General features: G+C 44.6%; 1 protein-coding gene across 1 annotated transcript in view; it reads right to left on the bottom strand.

Annotated features, from left to right (window-relative positions):
* Positions 1 to 84: 84 nt before the first annotated feature.
* Positions 85 to 21,339, bottom strand: part of itgb5 (integrin, beta 5) — a 39,608-nt gene continuing 18,353 nt past the window's right edge. The window contains exons 12-16 of the mRNA XM_023404963.2: positions 5,160 to 5,382; positions 3,755 to 3,855; positions 1,610 to 1,729; positions 953 to 1,119; positions 85 to 827 (exon numbers count right to left, since the gene is read on the bottom strand). Coding sequence (XP_023260731.1) covers positions 732 to 827; positions 953 to 1,119; positions 1,610 to 1,729; positions 3,755 to 3,855; positions 5,160 to 5,382 — 707 coding nt within the window. The 3' untranslated portion in view covers positions 85 to 731. The remainder of the gene's footprint in view (positions 828 to 952; positions 1,120 to 1,609; positions 1,730 to 3,754; positions 3,856 to 5,159; positions 5,383 to 21,339) is intronic.

Below are 21,339 nucleotides of genomic sequence, written 5' to 3' on the forward strand. Positions count from 1 at the left end.
GGGGGGGTTGTGCCCTGCGATCCAGATGAAGAGAAGGGAGTGCAATCGGAGCATACAGTAACACACGCACACACAAACACGACATAAAAGAAAGAAAATTTAAATCTTTACAAGACTTGACTCTTAATATTCTCTGTGCAAAATGAAGGTAAGACGTCTATTGCTTTAGTAAATGTTAGTAGTACCACAACGTCATCAAAGCCACCTTCAGAAAACGTGCTGTTTAATCTGAGGAGTGAGATTCAGCTGCTTCAGTCCTGTTGGTGCATAGTTTAGACTAAAAAGGGCTTTTTTTGTGTGTGTTTATAAAAATATACAAATATAAGTCGATGTCTTGCTCTGTACAAAGAGTGAGCGGTGCTTTTATGTGTTTGGAGTTACGAACTTCATCAGAGAGTTTTCTGCTAGCTCTACTTTCTCTCTCTCTCTCTCTAAACAAGGAGTCCAGGCTTCGCTGCTCCACCGACTGCCGCTGCCATGAGCGAAGCACTCGGATGAAGAAGAAGAAGAAGAACGTCTCTGTGGTAGGCTTGAATCTTCACTGTAAAAGGCCACAACCCCCCCCCTTCCCTCCCTCCCTCCTCCCCTCCCTCCCCCCTCCTCGGACACAGTCTAGTTCATTTCACTTGTGTTCTCAGTTGTGCACCGTGCAGAGGGATGAGTGTGTTCAGTCCGCCGTCCTCCAGGGATCTGTTAGTCGGACCGGTCCTGCCGAGCCCTGTGCTGAGGGATCAGTGGACCCCCCCGTTGTAGGACTTCCCGTACATGTTGAAATCTGTTTCTACGAAGTGCGTAGAGACCGGCTGCTTGTACAGAGGGTTGGAGGCCTGAGAGCGAGAGAGGAACACCTTTCATTATGAGCCTCGGATTTTCACCTGACATGAATATTCTGGTGCATGTGTGTGTGTGTGTGTGTGTGTGTGTGTGTGTGTGTGTGTGTGGTCATTCTCACCATCTCGTATCGGGCACGTGAGCGTGCGCTCTGGAAGCGTGCGAACTCTCGCCGGTCATGAATGGTGATGACCAACTTCCACACAGCGAGCAGCACGACTCCCACCAGCAGGATGCTGCCGACCACGGCCAGCAGCACCGTCATGGCGTCAGGCCCACCGCCACACTCTGACACAGCACAAGGTAAATTCACACTTTTAGACACGGAGCAGCGCTCTTCAATTAAAATTCACAGAGGTCCAATTTGAGAAATGATTGGCTGAGTGGCGTCATGTGACCGGTGCCGTAAAGGCTGGAAAGCTGCACACACTAAAATAAAAAGGCTCCGTCTCAGTAATTTACAGATGATACATCCGGGTCTGGACAGCACAATGTGATTTCCTGAAGAAGCCTGTCTATTTGTTGAGCTGCTGTTTTCATGCTTCACTGTGATTGGTGCAGCTGTTTCACAGCTATAAGACCAGTGATGTGATTAGTTGACAGTGTATTTATCAATCACCACTCCCTCTGACAGTCGCCAGCATGAGGAAATAAATAATCTGAGGTCATGTTGAAGTTGTGGCGACCAGTCCCTGTTGATTTATGCAGCGTGCAAAACAAACTACAGGAGCTCGATTCTCCGCAGGTGTCAAAAGGTCACACTTGTTGAATTACTGACCTGGCTCTTTAAGAGCAGTGAGGACGGACTGTCCGCTGGCGTGCTCCGAGTACGTGAATTTCATGACGCAGTCGTTGTCCGTCTTGTACAGACAGAGCACGGCGCCGGGGTCGTCAGTTTCTGAAAGAGGAAAGTAGAAACACAGAAACACACTGAGCCTCAATCACTTACAGTCTCAATCACCTTGAAGTTAATGTCTTTATATTGCTTCTTCTTCTTTGCCCTTTATCATCATTTAGCAATCTACATTTCTCATTTCTGTTTCTTTAATTTTGCAGGATCTGACTTTCTGCTGGTTTTTTTGAAGCAGTTATTAATGTTATCATAATGAATCGAGCTTCAGACTCAGGAGCTTCAGACGGGGAGAGAAGGAGAAGACGAGGTGAAACGGAAGAGGACTCGGGGATAAACAGAAAACACTCTGGTCGTCAGGCTGTGTTCTCACATAGCCTGAATTTCTTTGCCGTGAAATCACAAAAAAATGCATTCCCCCGATTGAGATGCTGATATTCGGCGTGCCCTTGTTTTCAGTCAATCTTCCTCACACGGAAAGCCTCAGGAGCTCATGAGGGAGGGGGTGAGGTCAGCCCCCCCCCCCTCAGTCAGCCCCTCCCTCTAGTATTTCATGCACAAAGTATCTGGAATGTACATGTGGAGTCCATTAGGGCCAGTCAGATGGCTGAACTAGCGGGGAATGCGATGAAACACGTCGGATCTGGGCCAGAGCCACGCTGCGCCAATATGGACTGGTCTTATAATAGTCTCTGTAACTAAACACACACACACACACCCGACAGTCTCCTCTGTCTCTGTGTGAGCAGAGCAGTGCAGCAACCCAGCGCCATGAAGGCCGCAAAGCACTTTGCACTTGTTAATACATGTGACTGTTTCCCACCAGGCTACAGCTTCAGAGATTGAAGCTCTTGTAAACTCAAACTCCAGCTCTCTGCTTTTTCTTTTTTTCTTTTTAAAGTGTCACAAGAGAGCGGCGACGCTGTGCAACAGGCACGTGTTTGTTCTGCAGGACGGAGGAGGCCCGTGCAGGACTTTACACTTGAATGGACTGAACTCTTTGAACCGGACGGACGGACGGGGGTTTGAGCTGCTGCTTCCTGCTGTGTGGAGGAGGCCCAGACTGACACCTGCCACATAATCATATATAAACATGAAGGCGTGACGCGCTCGCCGTGCTTCAACACTGACCACAGAGAAGATGTGAGGCACAAACAACCACAGAGCCTGCAGCCGCTCGAACGCCTCACTGAGGATGGAGAGGAAGTTCTTAAAGGCAAAATAATCCTCTGACAGATACTGATGCAGAGTTTATATCCTATTTTCATATCCTCTTATGTGCACGTGTCAGTGCTGTGGCTTCCTGCCAGAAGCTCAACTTTGACTTTTTTTTATCCAGTTTCAAGTCACATTTACTTCATATGTATTTGAACCGGATGAAGGATTTTAGTCATCGGACGTCTGGAGAAAAAAAGCTGAGAAAGGCGAGACTTCCTGTGTCGCTGAAGAGCGTCGGCGAATCACTGATTCTTTTTCTAAAGGTAAACTGCTTCATTTGTTTTTTCTGCTGGTTTTAATCCCCTGATGTGTTTGTTCTGGAGAGGACGACGCCTCTGTGGAGAATTCAACATCTGACACTGGAGGAGTCCAAACCGGGAGAAGCTGATGGTGAAGACAACAACTCCCACGATCCGACACCATTTCACGTCTTTTACAGAAAGTTACAGACTTTTGCCTTTTAAAGTCAAACAGGGAAAAACACACTGAGCATTAATCTTGTTATTAATCGACCGCCTGCGTGTAAATATTCAAAATACAGTTATTCCCGGAGCGTCGGTGCCGAAGCCGTTTTGGCCCCAGAGTGAATGTTTGTATGTCATTTATCACATCACAGGTGTTAAACGTGTCACATTAGCTGAAATCACTGGATGACTTACTGTACTCTGGCTCGGCCCCACGACAACAACCGTGACAGGCCTAATAAAAAGTGACAGTGGAGGGGGTATGTAATGTGAAAAGAGAAACTGTTGCAGATGTGAATACTTTCCTCTGCCAGCCAGCTGGTCTGTGTGTGTGTGTGTGTGTGTGTGTGTGTGTGTGTGTGTGTGTGTGTGTGTGTGTGTGTGTACTCACTGAGGGTCTCCACAGTGATGATTTCATCCTTGCACAGGCGCTGGCAAGTCTGGTTGTCTGCAAGTTGTCCCGAGTTGAAGAGCCGGCACTCGATACACTCCCTGAAGCGGAGGGGAAGTTCAAAGGAAAAACATGAGCTTTTACAGCTTTTACTCTTTTAAAACGAGGCTGTTTTAACGGTAATCATGAGCTAGAAAAGACTCCGACTGCACAGATCTGCACAATCCTCTAGATGTGTTATTTTAATGCCGTTTGTTATTTCAGCTCCGGCCGCAGCAGCTGTTGAAAACGTCCCACTGCTCCGTCTTCAAACACTGGAAACGTCTCTGCAGAAAGTTACAAGCAGCTCAACAGTGTGTGAACTGTGCAGCGCACAAAACAAACGAACTGCAGCCAGAGATTTCAATTACTGAAGTGTCAGTCAACCTGGTTGGTTAAAAAGGGAGAGCTTCTCCTGCTCTCACCTTCCGCTGGAGTGTTTTATTCCTCTTAAATGACTCAGTGCTGGTTTTGTTTTGGGTTTTTTTTTGCTTTTGACCTTTAAAGGATCATTTCTTCCTGTGATCTAATGTTGCATCAATTTTAGTTAAGTCTGTCTTCTTGACATCCTGCAGACTAGATTAAACTAGACTAAACAAAACTAAACTAAAACAAATACTTAACTAAAACTAAACTAAAACAAAAGCCCACAGTGGAGGCTTTAAAAAAACAGCCCGAGCCCCTCTCTTTGTTTCTTTCTTCTTTATATCTATTTTTATTTTTGCACATGTACAGAAATGCCTACTTGCATTTGTATGTTATTGTATATAGTATTTCTAATTTATCTTATTTATTCTAGATTCTGTTTCTATTTTTTATTTGATTTCTTTGTCACATTTGAATCTTATCGTGTTTCATGTGTCAAATACCATCGAACCGGACGCACAATCGCAGCGACACACAGCTGACAGGGCGATGACGACTCGTCTCTAAACTCAAGTCTGGTTGAGGGTCAAAGGTCGCTCCACAAAGTCGACCTCTGCCTTGCAAAACAGGAGCCATGCGCAGGTGAGGAGGCCTGTTTAGAGCACGCAGCAGTGATTCTGTCCTCACTCTTTACTAGACGTCTGACGGGCGTTTAACCCTCAACCTCAAAGACGGCTTCACTTCTTCAGGGTCACAAATGGCATGAGAGTTATCTGAAGAACTCTCTTATGACTGTGTCATCAAAGCTGAGATAAGTGAGTTATGAGGGTTCGGACGTGATGTGTTTGATGATGTGACCTTTTCCCCGGACTGCGCCTCATCACCGAGGCAGATCCCCGAGGTGAAGCTGCTGTTACTCTCAATCCTCACACAAACAAACCCATCGACCGTCTCCATCAGCTGTCACCCGACTGGCCGTCAAACAGTGTGTGGTGTTTACCGTTTAGTGCCACAGGCATCGGGGCAGGTGGGGCATTTTTCACAGGTATCTCCGAAGGCCCCCGGCTCGGTGCACTGACATCGGCTGCACACGCAGCTGCCGCGCCCGCTGCACATCTGGCCGTCATCGGAAACGCAGGACGACGTCTCTGTGGAGCAGTTGCAGTTGTCGCCGATGTAACCGGCGTGACACTTACACTCCCCGCAGTGACACTCTCCGTGACCTGGATGAGACGAGACAGGAAGAGGAAGTTAGGACTGTCACTCTGTGGAAACAGTTAGAAAACTCAGCACTGTTTCCCACAGACCAAGGTGACATGTTCAGACCAAGTGTTCAGGATCTAAATCTATATTCTGTGTAGCGTCATCTGTGACAGAGTGAAGCATTTGAGAAGATACAAGAAATAAGAAAATAAATATTTGACATTTCCACTTAAAAAATAAATAAAATCATTATTTGATTATGATTAATTTTCTCTAGTTCAACCAATCGTTGCAGGAAGTCAGTCATGGTGTGATAACAGCAGTAACCCGTACATGCATGAGCTGCAGCAGCAGCCTGCTGTTGGAACGAATGACAACTGAAAATGTTCTGACGGTTTCAGTCAGAACTGGAAGATTCAAAACCACAAACTTGGCACAAAACGTGCAGAAGCATTGTGCAAAGGAAGCAAAGGAAGACACTAACGTGGCCAAAAGTATGTGATTAATGGTTATTAATATTTCTGCTGCAACAGGCTCCATTCCTCTGGGAAGGTATCCAACCAGATTTCTGAACCTGGCTGCAGAGTTTTGATCCCACTCAGGACAAGTTCCTCCACCCAAAACTGAATAAAACATTTCTTTATGGGCCTGGAATCAAACTATTCTCTAAAATCATTATATACTGTAGCATTAAAATTTATTTAATTAAATTAAAAAAATCCCAAGAGTAAGAGTACACAAAAGTATCTGAACATCAGTTTCCCCGGTACCAGTGTGCCTGTTCTCCTGAGTGCTAATCAGCTCATTTCAATAATCAGGTCTTTGGTTTTTGAGACTTTTATCTTGAAAAACACACATGGACACAGTTTCCTCTTCCTGGGAGAACGACTTGACCGTCTGCTGCAGTAGTGAAAAGCCGGAGCAGCTGGAGTTTTACAGCAGTGACCACTGAGCAGACTGCCCCCTCTGTACCACGCTCATTAACTTGTTATCTGCGCTGGAAATAAATCCAGCAGGATGCGAGCCTCCGGGGACCGAGCTGCATCCCGCTGGACTTTGTTGAAACTCCGATTTGTCTCGGTCGTCTCCTCCCACCGCAGGCCTCTCCGAGACAAGAGGAGCCCCTGATGGAGGGAGGAGAGCAGCTGTAATCAGGGAAGCATTTACTTGACAGGCTTGTTTCACACTAGTTGTTCCCAGACCCCCCACAAAGACTGCATTCATTAAGCCGCTATCATGGCTGGATGAGGGGTGGACAGAAAGGAGATGGTTTAGAGACACAAGTGGGTCAAATCCAAGGATTCTTGGTGTGTATCAGAGGAAATAATAGCAGGAAGAGACATCAGCGCCGTGATGTGACAGATGGAGAGGGGCAGCTGTGAAAAGACGAGCCGTGATGATCCTGAAGCGGAAAACTGCTCTAACAGAACTCCCAGCTGGATCTGAGCTGCTGTAAAAAGCATGTGTCTTCATTACGGAGTCCGGGATCCCCGGCACAGAGCTGTGGGAACGTTCAACGGCGTACTCTAACGACCCAGCAACAATTAGTCAATCAATCAATTCCACTGACGCACAGAAAATTAAACGGAAACTATAATGATAACGACTTAACCCTTTAGGTCATTTGTGAATGAAAATGCTTAAGATTCCCCTGATCCTGTTGAAGAAGAAGATCTGCTGCTTTTCTTTGTGTCATTTGATCGTAAAACAAATATCTTTGGGTAAAACAAGAGCTTTTATATTAATTGCATTAATTGATAGTGAAAATAACTGTTAGTTGTAGGAGCCCTACTGTCTGATCTTGCACGTGTGTGTGTGTGTATATATTGTTTTTTGAAACCTTTGTTGTGTTTAAGACTTGGGATCTGGGAAAAACCACATTACGACCCTCTATAGCTCTATAACCAGTGGTTCTCAAAGTGGGGCTCCTAGGGGTCCTTGAGGGGGTTCCTGGGGGTCCCCAGAAAAAAGGGGAATCATTTATTTCATTATAATTCTAAGTATAATACAATTAGAAGTAACACATTGACAGAATATATGAGTATGTTGATCATGGGTTTCAAACACTTTCTGTGATAAAACGTCTAAAAGAAAAATCTTAAGGGACGGGCCTGTGGTCTAATTTGTGTCAGTTCAGGTTCCTTGATGTGAAAGAATATGTTCTGTGCATGCGGCAGAATTGACAATAAAGTTGGCTTTGACTCAAGACAAGTCGGTCTTTTGTTTCAGACTATCGGGGGGGGGGCAGTATCGTGCTGTGTCTCACACCTGTTGGAATAAGATGAAACAGCCATGTTTCCATTCGCCTTTCTGAGCTGTTCAAATGGAAACACAGTGAAGACAGAACCATGAGTGAAGGCTGAGCAGAAACTGGGTCACTAACAAGTGAAATCACTGCTGTCCGTCTAGGAGTGGCTGCTTCCTTGTGTCCAACACACACTCATGACAGTCGGGGATAAGAACAATAAGATTATGCTGCCACTCAACCTCAGACACAGTGGGGAGGAAAACCAGGGCCTATGATTAGATCCAGATCCTGAAAGAGGTCACAGAGACTTCTCAGAGTGAACAGGAAACACCAGGGTTGTGCAACAGTGTCTGGACGAACAGACGTGCAGCAAATTCTTTCTATTTTTGTATAAACACAATCTCACTTCTTAATTATTCAGCACATGTTGCACAACATTTGCATTTTTAAAAAAGGTGGAAAAACTGACACGGATAAAATAAATCTTTTTTTTTTTTTGTGGTCAGGAGTCTGGAGCTCTCCTCCCAAACCTCAGTCAGGCTGCCGTGACGAGTGGCATGTGGCTGAGTCATGGTACCAACCCTGGGAACGTGTCCTTAAACGACAGCACTGCCGCTCAGGCATTCAGAAGTTGGAGTGGAGGTTTTTTTTTTTGCATTGGGGAGGATAAAAGAAGTGCAAGTGCAGCTGCTTTGACAAGGGGGTTATTGTTCGACATGTCCTGACGAGACCTGCCACCTACAAACTCTCTGCTTATTATGTTTGTCAGAGAGAGATCAGGCACAATACATGGGTGTATTCAGTTTCACAGCCTTTCAGTTTGGGGAGGAGTTGCCTGGTGTTCTTTGCTGTTTTCTGCAACTTTAAAGCTGCATTAATAAAATCTTTTTATGTGAGTGAAGTCTCTTGATATCACCTGATCCTGCAGCTCCACTCGCATCTTTGAGCTCATTGTTGTGGTTTTGATTCGCTCTAAATGTGTTCTACAGCGCAGGACCGCGGCTGCTGGATGTGAAAACAGACACCATGAAACTCTATGAGGCGATAATACACACAACAACCGCTTGTTGTTTTTCCCCCGAACGGCCAAAAACCAATAAACGCATCACAAGTTAATGTGGTGTCAGGACACAAACAACATTTGATGCATTAGGAGAACCTGCGTTCACTGGAGACACTGAAGCGTCCTCTAATCTGCAGGAACAATCATGTTCTACTGGTGTAATGGGTTAAAATAAGAGATCCCAACCTTGTTACACTAATGGTATAAAAGCAGCTCAAGTGTGCTGGCTGAGGTTTTATCACGCCATGAGTAAAGCGTTGTCTCCACCTTATCAAGTCACGGTCAGGTGCAGCCTCTTTATCTGGACACGGAGAGATTTTTCGGCTCACCGAAACACTCTGGAGATGACCTGGCCTCCTGACAGAAGAGAATACCAGCACTCAACACCACACAGGCCCCCACATCCGATAACCATCGCCATGCCTTAAAACAGATGTTTGGAGCAAGTGCACGGTCTCTTTATCCCGCCATTCCTTTTTGTTGTTTCATTTCTTTTGGCCGTGGCGTCAGGCGGTTTTGACTCACTGCTAAACAGTGAGATTAAACACTGCTCATGATAAACACAGCTGTGGCGGAGGGAGGAGATGGGGAATGCGCTCAGATCCTTTCGGAGCTGTGACCTTCCTCTTTAGCTTGCGGCTTTTCCATGACGTTTTCTGGAGACGCTCCCCGACAAGCAGCTGAGCCGAGGCGAGACGACACAGAAGGAGGAGCCCTTTAAGACTTTCACCTCAGACAGTGGGCTGGTTTCTCTTTCCTGTATTTGGGATCAGTGAAAGAGAGGGTGACAAGTGTAGGAGAGAATGAGCAAATCGAAGCAGGTTCTGCCTCATGCTGCTCACGTCCTCTGCCGAGCGGATCACAGATCACTGACATCTTGCGTTGCTACTGCAGAGCGGGATGAAAGAAAGAAAGGAAGAAGAGTCGAGAGAAGAGTCCGGATCCTTCTTTGCATCGTCTTGCAGTTCCTCATGATACACCCCTGACTGAAGTACACACACACACACACAGGATACTCTCTTTACTGTTGTGCACTTTTCTCAAGTATTTTTTTAAAAAGTCGGTGGCATGACGTTGGTAATGCAATTTATTCTGTAGCCTACAGGTGTTCTTTAGAGCTCCTCCAGTGTAAAGGTCTGTGTCCATGTGTAGTGTGATTATAGATCAGCTCTAGCTTCTATATTAATACTGTGAAAGTATCAAAGCCTCAGTCCACAGAGAAATGCACACAGCCTGTATTCAGAAACTGAGCCTTAAAACCAGCCGTCAGGACTTCTGGAACTTTGTGATGTCACAACAAAGCAGTCACCAAGCCCCGCCCACCTGGACCCACCATCCAAAACCTTGCGGGATTTGGTTTCTCTGAGTGTTTTTACCTGAAATCTATTTATTTTTATTGGATCACTCAGAAAACAGTCAGCCAATCACAAGAGAGACTCAGAGCCTCCTCTCTTCTGATTGGCTCACCGACCTGTTGTTACTAGAGCTGCAGAGAGAAGCCTGAGAGAGGAGATGTAAAACTACACTGAGACGGTTTTTAAAGCCATAAATATATCTTCTTATGGATCAACACTTCCAATAAAATAGACCTTTGATTTTAATGTATTTTAACACCAGTGCTTTTATTTTCACATATTTAAATAAAGCAAGAACTTGGGGAGGGAAATGAAAGACAAGACTCAGCAGAGAAGAAGTGGCCAAGAACATGTATTTATATGATTGAAAGTTCCAGATCAGCTACTAAATGAACCTTGAAGTGAGACTGTTTTGCTCTTTCCAAGGTCTACAGTGAAATTTGAAACTCAGCAATGTGACAATTTGAACATCTGACTTTCCAGGACAAACTCCATTTGCTGATGGAGACCATAAGAAATCATAGAAAGCTTCTGGACAGTTACTAAATGAACCATGAAGAACGACTCTTCTGTAAACGTTTTATTTATGCTTTTGAAATGCATTAAAAAAAAAAAAAAAAGAGGCATAAAAATATGAGCACAATATACAATAAACTGCAACATCCGCATGTTACATTACGGATTCTCACACCAGTTTAATTCCAGTAAAAATCAAACTGTGTAGGACTCAAACACTGATGGTGGTCAACACAGACGAGGGAAGTATCAGCCCGCTGAAAACGTAATGTCAGCTGAATTACAGCCTGTCAGACTCCGCTGCCTTCAGAGACACAATTATGGGATCAAGGATATATTTCACAAATTCTGCAGTGACAGCCTGTAAATTCATTCCCATATTTTTCTGCTTGGAGGCAACACTGGATTTCAACATGACGGGTTTAAGTAAATATTCAGAGATTATATAAAGAGGAAATGAGCTGTTGTGGTTATTTTTAGAGGAATATTTGTTGCACCATATCATGAAAATGTGGCGTTTGAGCAAACAGGAGTTAACTAAATAAACACAGTGTTCACAGAGCAAATGATATCTGACATTTGGAAGCAGCGGACCTTGTGCATAACCGAATATTTCCTGTCTGCAGTGAACAAAGGAGAATTTCACACATCGTCACGGAGACAGATGTGGAGCCGTCAGATGTCTGCGAGCTGAGTCTCGGTTGTTTTAGAGCAGCCGTGCGAGGTGGAGATATCCGTCTCTCTGTTTCATTGTGGTGTGAGGAAACATTAAAACCTACAATTTTAGAGCTACAGGCAAAATGTCAATATGTCTAACTGTGACAGGAGCTTAGACAAATGAAAGAAAACTGACGGCGTTTAACACCAAACCATCCATCCGAAGGGAGCTCGACGTGTAATCGCTTTTAGATTCGAACCAGACCGCGGAGCATCACGTCTTTATCTGGTCTGGAGGAGTCATGGTCCGTGAAGCTGCAGAGGTCGTCACGCCGAACTCACTAACCCTCACTGAGAATGCATACGTCTGACGTGATGTGGTGGCGTGCAGAGAGACTCGCTCTCCCAACTCGCTTCCGCTTCCTGCAGTGGTGGTGTGTGTGTGTGTGTGTGTGTGTGTGTGTGTGTGTGTATGAAAAGAAAACATGGCCTCCTGACCTCCTGCAGCTCCAGTTGCAGTCCGAAGAGTTTTTCTGCTCTCAGCTGAACCTGATGAAGAGCTTCTTTGAATATGTGAAATACTTGTGGTGCGCCCTGGTTTTCCTGCATCACATGAGGAATTTGTACATTTGGGGGGGGAAAAAAAAAAAGAAGCTTTTAAAGGGTGACTAGTCCGTCCCTGGGGAGGATGGAAGAGACACACAGGCCTTGCTTCCTGTGGAAAATCCTGCTGTACATAAATGTTATACTTGATGTATTTTCAAAAACATGTATAAAGGTAAATATTCCACCAAAACTTCAACTTCCTGTTTACATGCAAAGTGACAGCGTGACACGACCACAACAACCTTAAAGCTCCTTATTTTAAACTCTTCCCTTGGTTCATTTGCTGGTTGATCCATAAGAAGACGTGTTTGTGGTTTTATGAACCCAAAAAAAAAAAACAGCTGGTTTTGTGTGATGAACATTCAAAAGTCCAAACACAAGAAGTTTACAGAAGATGATGGAAAAGAAGCGAAGTTATCACATTTAAGAGGCTGGAAAACGTTTTTTTGTTTTAGCTTTTCTGCTTCAACAGCTGTTTGCTGTTAAATTAGTCCGACTAATTGTGTGTGGATCGACTAATTGATGCAGCCTCAGTCGTGGTTTGTGACAGACAAAAGTTCAAAGTTAAAAAAACAAGAATAAAGAAGAAGTACTGCAGTAATATAGCAGTGTCTAATTACAATATAAAAGCTGATCATTCCAGCGTGTCTGTTAATATCACCACACGTCGTATTAGTGGTGTCGTTTCTTTTGTCCGGCTAAATTCAAACGGTCTAATGACAGAGCGCTTTGTGCAGCGAAATCTGCGGCAGCGTGCAGCCGCTCCCTGACCCTGGGAAGACACGCCGAATACCATCGTTACGGCTTTAAATGACAGCTGAACAATATCGCCAAAAAACCCACTCAACTTAATCACACAGTGGCCTGCGGGATGAGATTACTGCTTGGTCACAGGCTCAGACCGGCCGGGGAGTTTACTTACTTATTTTGTGTCTGAGTGAAAAAACGAACAAAGAAAATTTCAGCAGTAGCTGCTCCCACTGCGTTTCATCAGACCCAGTCCAAGGTGGGGCCGATAAAGCACAACACTTATTTATGACTCCTGCTCATTTGTGGTTAAAACTCTTATTTTATTATCCCAAAACCCCCTCAGCTCCTCAGCAGCAAAGCTCCAGAGGAAAACTGACAAAGGAAGCTGTGGAAACAGAAGTGATGCTTCCATGACTGGGAGACGAACCACGAATACAAGCAGCAGTGAAAACCCTCCGACTAACTAAACGTTTCAGCTTCTGTAAACAACGGGAGTCAGCGAGCAAAAATGCTGATGAGGCAAAAAGAAAAGAAAAATTCACAGATAGAACAAAAGTTAACGTCAACAGGAGGAGGAGGAGGAGGAGGAGGAGGAGACGAAGAGTTCACCACAGGACAAAAGTTTAAAGACTGTCAGTCAGATTTGCTGTCATTCATGAGGGGTGGTTACTGATCCTCCTGCGGGGGCTAAAGGCTGGAACACATACTGTTCTGATAAGATAAGACCGAGACAAAACACACAAGAGGTTCTTCTGTTTCTCTACAAACTCAGAGCTCACCAAACTTCGCTGCTCAGGAAGGAAAACAAGCAAAAACCTCCGGGGGGGGGGGGGGGGGGAGTAACTGTCGTCCAATTTGAAAGGCTGAATAGTTTGTGAGATTAATTGTGTTTAAAGAAGCGTCGTATCGCCATTGAAGCCAGATACAGCCACGGGATTACGAGGACTTGATTTATGTCGGGTGAGATTAAAGAAGGCTTTTAAAAATCCAGACAGCACCGTCAGATTTATGGGCCGCAGCAACAAGCTGCTCGTTCGGTTTGAAAGCAGGAGCCAGCAGCAAAGTGTAAGAGCCGGGGGGGGGGAGAAGTGAGAACAGGGACGTTTCTGTGGTAAACTGATGTGTCCAAAGCAACAGCTGGGACACTTCTGCTTCTTCGCTTTATCTTGTCTGATTTGAAGCGTTAATGTGCAACGGGAGGCGAAAAAAACGTAGCAAAAGAGATGAATTTTAAAAACTAAAAAACAGAGTAGAGTGGATGTAGCCTGAGTTTGGTACGAAATCCAATTCCAAGAAAAGTCCTGGTGGTTTCAAACTTCTTCTATTTCACATTGATGACGGAGGCCAAGTGAGTCAGGCTAGCTGTTTCCTGCAGCTCCCAGTCTTCATGCAAAGCTAAGCTAACCTCTCCTCCTGGCTCCAGCTGCAAACCTAACACTGACTTTCACTGAAGCAGAGAATAAAGCATATTTCCTAAAATGGTGAACTCTTTGACAGCCACAGAGGCTGCTGTTAAAAGTGTTTGACAGAGCTCTGTGGTGGGACTGAATACTTCGCTCCGCCACACAAACAAACGGTTCAGTTCATCCTTTGAAACCAGCTCCATGTGCTGCACATGAACCCCGACGCAAACCTGGGTCTTCTGTGATGTTCAGTATTTGCTGCCCCATTTTAGCTGACGTGTTCTCCTTTAAAAGACTGTGAAAACAATATTACAACCCTGGCTTTGTGTGTGTGTGTGTGTGTGTGTGTGTGTGTGTTTGTGTGTGTGTGTGTGTTTCAGGGTGAAACAGCTAAAAAATGTGGGCTGTTAAAACGTGCAGGCCGAGACAAGCTCTCTCTCTCTCTCTCTCTCTCCCTCTCTCTCTCGTCTGACCCGAGCTCATCACCAGAAATAAACAGACAGCTAATATCAGCTTTGTCTGGGACGTAGGAGGCAGAAACCTTCAGGGAGAAACAGGTTGTTCTGTGGTCGGGTGTTTGTTGATGCCAGGAAGAGAAGAGTAATTCCACCTTTACAAAGAACCAGCGACACGAAGATCACTAAAACTAAACGGACACGTCCCATTGGCTGCAGTTACAGGTACCTGCGGCTCTGACGTGTGTGATTATTATTTCACCTGAATAACATCTCGTGTTTGACAGACAACAGTCATTAGCAGCCGTGAAAACAGTGTTTACTTCTACATGGACCTCAGTCACTGGATGCCTCAGCGTCGCGCTGCCGTTACTCAGCGCACAGGAAACAAAAGCCCACAAACACAATCAGAGGAGAGCGACCTGCGGACACAATGATCACCTCTGTGACCCGGGGCTCATAACGCTGAGGCAACCAGCTGTTTGGTAAACACTGACATGTGCCGAGTCAGCACTGCATCACTCCACATACTGCCCAACAAAGACGATAATTATCTCTCTTTTCCCTCAGAAGCTCATTTTTGATAAAGTGTACAGGGATTTACAGCAGCTTTAATGTGTGTGTGTGTGTGTGTGTGTGTGTGTGTGTGTGTGTGTGTGTTACTGCAGAGAAGTTCACCTCCAGAGTCGAACCTCCTCTGCAGTGTGAGACACTTTTTAAAAACTGGGTTAAACCCGTTTGCGTTCACTGCAGCAGTGTTGCACAAGTTTACAAATGAGGTGCCATTGCAGTAATGGTGGCTCATTTACTTTGGCCTACTTCTCTGAAATAAACAAAAGCACAGTGTGGGGGCAGCGGGTTTTTTTTTTCTCCCGGTCTTTACTGGGTTTGGGAAACTTCACCAAAAACGACTCTGCCAAACCCATTACTTCTCCCGAGGAGACGCACGTCAGCCCCGGCTGAACCTCGGGAGGAGGTCCGACCGTCCCGTGGACTTCACCTCCGCCACAGCCCGATACAGAACTCTGCATGTGCATTTAATTTCAGCTCTTAAAAAGAGCCACTGTTGAACTCTTAGACGACTAATCCTCAACACGGTACGTCTTAATTCTGCCGACTTTTAAATGATTTTCAGCACTGCAGAAACAAGCTGGGAAAAGCAGCTTTAGCTCTGACTTGAAGATGTGTTTCTGGTGACCCAGTGAATGGAAGTTCAGGCTACGTCCACACTATCAAGTAGCCTGAGTTTGGAAGGACAGTCGGTTCCACGAAAAGTCCTGGTGGTTTCAAACTTCTTCTATTTCACATTGATGACGGAGGCCAAGTGAGTCAGGCTAGCTGTTTCCTGCAGCTCCCAGTCTTAATGCAAAGCTAAGCTAACCTCTCCTCCTGGCTCCAGCTGCAAACCTAACACTGACACAGAGAATAAAGCATATTTCCTAAAATGGTGAACTCTTTGACAGCTACAGAGGCTGCTGTTAAAAGTGTTCGACAGAGCTCTGTGGTGGGACTGAATACTTCGCTCCGCCACACAAACAAACGGTTCAGTTCATCCTTTGAAACCAGCTGCATGTGCTGCACATGAACCCCGACGCAAACCTTAAACCTACTGCGCTGAAGATTAGTCGTCTTTTCTTGTGCTACATTTACACCTGGCGTCAACACGACTCCGGCTTTCCAACGCCTTAAACAAAGACTTTTGGAAACGCTGCTGGACTTTGTTTTAGTCTGAAAACTCTGGGGTTGTGTTGTTGTCTGGACGGGCAGAAACAGACCCACGTCGCTCCCTGATTGGTTCTCACCTGCCTCGACTACCAGTGGTGAAAGCGACACGGATAACGAATTACAAGCGTAACTGACCTTGTTGTTTTTGCTACCCGCTGTTAAGTTAAATTCTGCATTTTAACGCCACATCTGTCTTCGCTGTTCGTCGCTCGTAGTATTTTGTGCAACTAATCAACTGCATAAGTTTTCTCTCTGCCAGTCTTAGATATTCATCGTGAAGAAAAGTTTTCCTCTCTCAGGAACCTCCTCTACACAAAGCTGAATTCAGGAGCTGCGCTTTATTTATTTTCCCAGCCCTGGTTTCAACACTGTGCACGACACCGCACGCATCCAACAGCATCCATGCAGCTGTGATTTTTATTTTTTTTTGATCCAACTCAAACAATCAGAGTCAGCTGTTCAGCTTTAAGGCTGTAAGTCCTGGGGCTGAAACAGTAACTTCCAGGGGCTTTTTAATGCTGATGAACCACCCAAGAGGCAGAACTGGCCATAAGCCCGCTGGACTTCACCATGAGCCCTGAAAACAGCTGCTAAGCCCCCAAAATGAAAACCAAACATGTTTCACTTTTGTGGCCAATCTGAGGTTCGAGTCCACCCAGATGAGGTCACACCGAAAAAACTCATCACGACTGCGGAGACTTAATAAATCTGCTGGCGGGAACAGGACCAGGGTGTGGCCTCGTACCTGCAGCGTTTCACCGCAGAGAGCTCAGGTCTTTGTCTGCAGCGGTCAAGTTCAGTCACGTCTCATGAGCAGGAGGGGGGGGGGGGGGAGTCATCCGGTGTTTGTTTTGCCTCGGGGTCTAAGCGTCAGGTGGCCAGGTGCTGCTCAGGTAGCTTGGCAAAAATCCCTTTTCCCACAGAGGTGCATCAATCATGAGCGTCTGCTGTGAATCACCAAAGTGTTAAACTCACAGCATGACTGCACTTGCAACAATATTTGTGATTGAAAATGTGAATGAATCAAACTGTTCCCAGTAACTGCTGAAGTGAGTCATTTCCATCTGAAAACTGTCGTCTTATTGCTGAGAAATGAAAAACCTCACAGACTGAAATCATCCCGAGTGTTTGTAAAACTTCATTTTCCAATACAACCAGGTCGCACTCTCTCCTCACACTCAACCTGCTTCTTTAACGGTTATTTAAAAAATAGCACAAAATAAATGAATAATGCATGAAATGAATGGACTGCACTTACTGTATATAGAGCTTTTCCAGTCTTATCCACCACTCAGAGCGCTGCACACATCTGATGCCACATGCTCATTTATTCGAGTGGTAGAGAAGAATTAAAAAACAGCAGCTGGTGAGTGATGTATTATGTAAAGCAGTATTATTCTTTTCTCTTTTCTCGTGGCGTTCGGCCAAACGTTAACAAACACCAGACTAATTGCTGCGTGTTCGAGTAATGACACATGAAACATCTGAGCTACATCTGAGTTTAGCTGCTTTTTAAACACATGAGTTAATGTCTGTTGCAACTGTTTTCATACCGTGTTCATACCAGTTTGCAACTGTAACAGACAAGAAGGCAGAGCTACGATAACATTATCTCATTGAACCTGGAGGTCACAAACTACGTCTGAACGATGTGCAAAAAAAATGATGTTGCAATTATTTTAGCAGATGTTGTGACTGTAACGAGTCACCACAACGCTTCAGTCATGGTCCGTTGTGACACATTTTACCTTTAAAATTGCAGCTCTTGCGATTTGGATAATATTTTGACTTCGAGCTGGTTTCAATGTGAAGATACTTTAATCGTAAAACGTTCAGAGACAATGGGATCTCAGAAAAACAATAAACAAAGATATTAGACCCGTATTTTGTATTTTCTCTATTGAGGGTGATGTAAACTCTAACTTGTGACTTGAATTGAAATTATTATGTAATTATTTTGGATTTATCGTTGGATCTATGATCTATTGTGATCAATCAGATGATGCTGAGCTGCGACAGAAGGAAGGGGTGAGACCGAGTTTGGTTTTGTCTGAGCAACGAGAATCTGTGAAGCTGAAGCTGAAACATATTTTCTTCACGGGGAAAGTGACATTCAGGAGTGTTGTCTGTCTGTGTTCCAACACGTTCCTGATAATAACGCCGCCGCTTCCTGTCACACCGGACTGTTTTGAACCTGAAGCGAAGGTTCGTCCTCTGACGAAGCAAATACACCGTTTAAGCCAAAAGACACTTCGGGCCTGAGGAGAACCGCCTCCCTCACGGAGCGCAGTTCCAGTAACTCTCAGCACGAACATGAATAAACACATATGTTCCAGTTTACCCTACAAGGAGACACACATGCACGCGCACACACACACACACACACACACACACACACACACACACACACTGAGATGCAGCAGTTTATATTTATGGGTTAAAAGAGGGTTTGTGCAAGTCTGGAAAATGGAGTCACGCTATTTCTGGCGACTGGAGACTGCTGAGTGCTTAGATCATTATTTAGAATCAGCTGCAGAGCTGGCGGCGGAGATGTGGGTCAGGGGGGCAGGAGGACGAGGAAGTCAAGACTTTCTGAAGCCTTGTTCAAAAACAGACAGGAGAGGCTGAACAACACGGCGTCCCTGAGGCCGACAACACTTCTCATAATGCATCAGCTGACAAACACTTAACGTCTTCAGTGACGACAATGTATTTCACAGTTATTATTTCAATAATGTCCAAAACTATTAATGAGCTAAACGGCCCTGATCCCATTGTTTCCCTCCAGATGGCGATACATGGAGGTGTGTATGAGCAGATCCCAACAGATCATCATATAATTGGACTGTCAGTCATAAAAACACATAAATCTACACACTTCCTACAGTAGATGTCCTGACACCAGTCCCACCCTCCAAATTAAAGCCCCACACTCTTGTACATGTTGCCTTTTCACAGCTGGGACTTTCCAGTTTAAATTATTGCCAAATTGCTGATGTTTCATTATTTACTAGAAATCGAAATCGAATGTGTCTCTTACAGGGAAATTGATCTGCAGCCAGGCTTTTACATTCATCATCATCACCGATCTCACACACACACACACACACACACACACACACACAAAGACAGATGGTTTGTGTAGATACTGAGTATAAGACGACTGGAGACGGACAGTCGACACAGGTCATCTGACCCCAGATACAGAACGTCGTCCTCCCGGCTTCCTGCTGCCTAATAAAACTTGCACAGAGCCGACGTACAAACAAACAGTTCATCAATATGTCAGTGTTCGCAGTGTGACCGTGCTTTAGATCTGGCCGACGTTGCCTGTGGAGAACACGGAGTTCAAAACGTGCTGCCTTATTAAATGATGCAGGTTAGAAGATATATAATGTGGCTGAAATCATTACACCAATATCAAATTAACTACTTTATTCACCAACAACAACAAAATTGTGTTCTACTATCGTGCATCATGTTTTGTTAGACATCATTCACTTGGACGACAGAAACAGTAACACAGTTGTCATGACATCACGATAATATTGAATATCATAGTTTAAATAGGTTTCATTTGATCCACGTAAAGTTCTTCAAATTGCCTTTAAATTATTGCTGGTTTTATAAAATATCTAGTTTAACTTGGCGATTAGAGAAAAAAAACCTCAATGTGAATATGATGATCAAAGACTTAAAGGCAATAAAAAATACAAGAGCATCTGTAAAGTGGCTTGAGATAATATATATGTACGCTGTGATTTGACTCTATATCAATAAAGCTGGACTGAGTTGAACTGAAAAACGTTCTGAGGTTTGATGCTCCAGATATTCAGAGAGCGGTTCACTAAAAACTACAGCTGCCTGAAAAATAAAAGGGGGAAATCCAAACTATTACTTTTTCCCCCTCCACACTTTATTTCACTTCCTCTAATTCCTGAATGTTGGTTTTGGAAAATATTGTTCCAATAAGAATATATGAAAGCTTAAAGAGAAGAAAGTCTCAGACGTCTCATCACTGTAACACTCCATGATCCTAACAGCTGATATTCATCAGCCTGAAAAGTGAGTTTACTGAAGAGACACTTTATCTCTTCTGTGCATCACCAAAACAAGTTTGAAAAACCTGCATGAGAGAGACGAAAAGTCACTCATGGAAAGCGACGACTGTAGCGAGATTTATTACGTCACATTTGACTGGAAGAGAAAAAAAAAAAGAAAAACAGAAATCCAGTAAATACGAAATGTTGCCTTCACCTCCGGCTGCGCTCCGATGGTTTTGGCTGGTTCAGCTGCCTCGTGTCACCACATCACATACACACCCATTCAATGCACATGCGCACACACACACACACACACACACACACACACACACACACACACACACACACACACACACACACGCACTATTATAAGTCAATCCTGCAGCCGGTCAGCCCAGCAGGTGGTTACTGCAGAAGTACTTTTGGTTTACTGGCACTTAACGAGTAGTTACCCAGACTGCACTTTAATGAGCTGCAGTATTAACAGTGTTTACATCATGAGCTCAACTCACATACCACAAAGATTCAAAAACAAAGAGACTGTTCAAACTACAATCTTCTTAAGCATGAAAGTAAAAAAGCTTCAACTCAAGATCCTCTTACTGGCTTTTACCTCCAGCTCCTGTGTCTGCTCATCCCTCCCTGCCACTGATAAAACAACCTGGATACAGTTTAAACTGAGACAGATACTGAGTGTAAATATCAGTGTGTCCATCTCCAGCTGAGAGAAGGTTACTGATGAAGGTCATGTGAGACAGCTAAAAGCTCTGTAAAAAAAAAAAAAAAAAAAGCTGGTAAATAAGAGTTTGAGTTGAGACGGTCAAACTAGATTCATGAAGTGTGAAAACAGAGGAATTAAAAGTGAAGAATAAAGCAACACAACACAATCACCTCGTCTCCTTTTCACTCAAGTTGAGTTAAACTGAAGCAAAGTACAATACAGCTGAGGAGGAGGAGGAGGAGGAGGAAGAGGAGGAGGACGAGGGAGGAGATGAGGAGAGTGCTGACAGAATATCAGCAATAAAACTACACAGCATTTCCTTCAAATGTGTGTGTGTGTGTGTGTGTATGTGTGTGAGAAAGTGTTGACGTACGCCACGAGGGGGAAGAAGAAAATATGTGTGTAGAGAGATGAAGCCAGAACATTTCGAACAGT

This window comes from Seriola lalandi, unplaced genomic scaffold (genome assembly GCF_002814215.2).
Source record: "Seriola lalandi dorsalis isolate HSWRI2012SDOR001 ecotype SW California unplaced genomic scaffold, Sedor1 jcf7180002054258, whole genome shotgun sequence".
NCBI lineage: Eukaryota > Metazoa > Chordata > Actinopteri > Carangiformes > Carangidae > Seriola > Seriola lalandi.